The following is a 3,676-nucleotide window of genomic DNA, read 5'->3' as shown; positions in this document are numbered from 1 at the left end:
AGTTGTTAAAAATAACGATCTGCATGTGGCAACACAGAATGATGCTCGTAATATGTGTGAAATAGAAAAAGGAAATTGCATTATAGTGTGTAAATTGTGAAGTAACCTTGTCGAATCCAAATATATATGGTTGTATATATTTCACTTACATTTCAGTGTAAACATTTTATTTTATTTATGCATACAAGATAGCTGAAATGATATCAACATTGATTGTCTCTGAGTCATGGGCTGGCTTTTTGCTCTCAGATCCCTCTCCCACATCTCTCTGTCCTTTACTGCATCACAAGGAACTACATATCTTTGTGTCCCTTTCCCTCCGGCTCCCAAATAAGTTCAAGTATTTGGAGGCAATGTTGTAAGATTAGACGGTGGGAGGAGGGGAGAAGCCAGGGTCTTTCCTCCGCTTACTGTCTGCTTTGGGCCATGTCTCCAGCAGCAACAGTAGCTCCTCTGCTCCACCTCTGAAGTCTAGTGAGGCTTTTCCTTTGTGGCTCCATTTCCCACCAGGCTGACCTATTATAGTTCCAGCTTCCACTATCAGTATCTCATCTTTAATGACAATGGCCCCTCTCTTTATCCTGTCAGCCTCAGTGTGGTAGCAGTTTCTGCTTCTGCTAATGTCTAGATTGCCTTATGCTCCCTCTTTGGATCCTCAGATCCTCAATGACCCTCCTAAGTAAGCCCTTGTATGAAATTTCCTCTGCGTAAAATACCTAGAACAATTTCGCTTTTCTGACTGGAACCTGACTGACACGGTAATTGGATGGGGAGGAGGGAAAATACTTTCAACGTTGCTTGTTTGACAAAATAACACAATACCAGGGGGAAAGGGACCATTCTAAAAATTTGCTTCCAAAAAATGAAAATCTGAGGAAACTTCACATTTTACAGTGATCACAGAGTAATAAAAGAAATTGTCTTTCAACCATAAACATTATACAGTAAATGACTACTGTAATCCATGACCCTTCACCATCCTAAATAATAAACTTTGCTTAACATTCATTATTGTTTCATTTCAAACTAGAAACAAATCAAACCTTACAGTCTTTGGCCCTGTTTGATCTGTGGCACCACGTTTTCATATGGCATGTTGTTCTGTCTCCTAATTTGGTTGATATGCTGACCTTACAGGAAAGACCTACCTAGCTATCCCTGGAGGGTCACCTCAGATTGGCCAAGATTAAAATGATGGATAATGTCCAATGTAGGTAAAGGTATGAGAATACCTGGACTTAAATACTTTAATTTGGCATCTTGCAAGATTTTCCTTAGTTATCACTACACTATAGATTCTTAGAGAGCAAGGATTATTTCTTGTTTTTCTGTAAACTCAGTTTATAGTACACTATCTTGGACTTAACTAGGTGTTCAAAAAGATATTGTCTTGGTGTGCCCTGAAGTTCACTAAGATACCATTCCACTCTTGACCAGGAAAGGGATCACATTTCTCCTCTGCTACCTCTAGGGCTTAAATAAACACCATCAAAATTAAAATGGACTAGAGTGGGGATACTCCATCCTCAGTCTCAGACACTCTTCATCACATCCTGAAATATTGAAATATCACTAGATTTCCAGGCTCAGCTTATATTCTACCTGTGTTCATGAAACACTGCTGATTACCTTGCCCAAAACTGATCTTTCTTCAGTCTAAATTATTTTTATAGAACTTATCATTATCTACTTTGGATAATTTATATACTTCTTCTCTTCCTTACTGAATTATAGGATTATTCCCAACACTTAATAAAGACAGGAATCAGGTCTAATATATTACGAGACCTCCGAAGTACAAGCACACTATTTGCTAATATAAGTTATTTGTTAGATGGAAAATGAATGAATGAATGAACAAAAGAGGCATAGATTAGTCCAGACAAAAAGAGTCCAAAGCCTGAAAGATAAGATCTGTTATGTTTAACTTAAACCTATGCAACATTTTTTTTTACCATTAGTAAGAATTTATTTTAATATTAGCCTAAGTAAAACACAATCAGGAAAATAAATCTACAGAAACATTATATAATGCATCCCAAGTAAAATGTTTAGAATATTCAACATTTTGGGATAATATAATCGAAAATAAATCTTTATAGTGAATGGTCTATTTTTATGGATGAATTATATCTAAACTTTCTACCAGAAAACTATCAATACTTATGGATAATCTAGTTTATTTTATAGGTCTTGAGACCACTTACCATAATCAGAATTTCATAAAGTATCTATTTTGAGTTATGTGAATTTTAAAACCATATATTTAGGCCATTATACACATCAGATCAATTATTCATTTGTAAAACTAATTTTATAAGGGCATAAATTCCTCTATGATACTACAGTAAATATTTCAATACCACTGTGAGGGGGGGGGGGGTCCTTAAAAAATAACAGCAAGTCCTATTGGCACAAGTGCTTTTTGATTTACTCTTCCCAAACCAGTAAAGCTTTGACGTTGGGCAAGATTATTTTTGTCACTTTCTATTTATATTCTATAGGAAAACAGTGAACACAACCACTCCACTCTACTACTATTATCTTCAGGATAATAGTAGTTTCTCAAAGTACAATAGATCAACTGACTTGATAGTTAATCTTTTTAAGGTAATTACTGAGCTTTTTATTTCACAGAACACAATCCATCATTTTTGTTGGTCTTTTTTTTTAAATTTGGTTCCTTGGATTATGAAGCTAAAGATTCTGACTCAAATTTTTTTTTACAAGTTTGTTACTGTTTCATTTTTTACTCTAATATCAAATTAACTACATTTGAGGTTTCTGTCAAAGTTTTCATATTTAATTCATTTTTTTTCATGATTCCAAATCCATTTGGGTTCTAGGATAAAACGTGTGAATGCTCCCTACATATTTCTTTTACTAAAATATGAAGATTAGGGAAAAATCTAATAAATTTGTGAAATTGCATTTAGAATTTGGACCCAAATGCTAACATTCACATCATAAAATTTTCTACACATTCTACAGATGTAGGAGGCTTATTAATTCATATTATTCTACAAATATATACTCTATATTTAATTTGATTTAACCACATTCCATAAGTTGAATTTGAAGGGTGTTTTTAAAGTGTGGAGAGTTTAGTGTTTATTTTTGTAATCCAACAACTTTATCCTAAAATGCAGAAAATTTTTCTGGCTGGCCAGGAGGAAAACATTTCAGTGTTGAAAAGTCCATTGACTGTAACAGCCCAGGAAGCGTGCTGCAGGTACAGTAGAAGAGATGCCCATCTTTGTGTAGCTGCTTTGCCAATTCCAGCTGATGATTGTTCATCAACTTTTCATTTATAACCACTGTGAGCGGCTTTCTTTTTTCCAGACTCTCCAAACAGCTTCCTGCACCTGCGTGACTAATAACAAGATCTGCTTTCTGAAGGTCTTCTTTCAATGAATCCTTGTATCTGTAAACATCCAGAGTAAGTGACTCCGTACTGAGTGGTTCAGGTACCACCTTTCCTCTACCTATTTGTAGGACAAGTCGGCTGTAACGGAGGCTCTAGATTATCACGTCGTGAAAGAAATGGCCCCGCAAGAACTAGAACACCACGCAAAGACTCTGAAAAAGGTGTCGCAAACTAGGGAGGGAGAGCAAGGAACAGGGTCTGTCGTGGCCCACAGCTGGGGTTGCGCGAACCACGAGCCCTGAGAAGGCG

At 36.0% G+C, this 3,676-nt stretch overlaps 1 protein-coding gene across 1 annotated transcript; it reads right to left on the bottom strand.

Annotated features, from left to right (window-relative positions):
- Window positions 1-3,110: 3,110 nt before the first annotated feature.
- Window positions 3,111-3,475, bottom strand: LOC101318974 (UDP-N-acetylglucosamine transferase subunit ALG13-like). The gene has a single exon (XM_019933815.3). The coding sequence runs from the start codon at window positions 3,295-3,297 to the stop codon at window positions 3,139-3,141; it is 159 nt and encodes a 52-aa protein (XP_019789374.1). The 5' UTR covers window positions 3,298-3,475; the 3' UTR covers window positions 3,111-3,138.
- Between the last annotated feature and the right edge of the window lie 201 nt (window positions 3,476-3,676).

Source organism: Tursiops truncatus, chromosome X (assembly GCF_011762595.2).
Source record: "Tursiops truncatus isolate mTurTru1 chromosome X, mTurTru1.mat.Y, whole genome shotgun sequence".
NCBI lineage: Eukaryota > Metazoa > Chordata > Mammalia > Artiodactyla > Delphinidae > Tursiops > Tursiops truncatus.
Note: the sequence above shows the minus strand (reverse complement) of the source record. Positions and strands in the feature narration are given on the sequence as shown.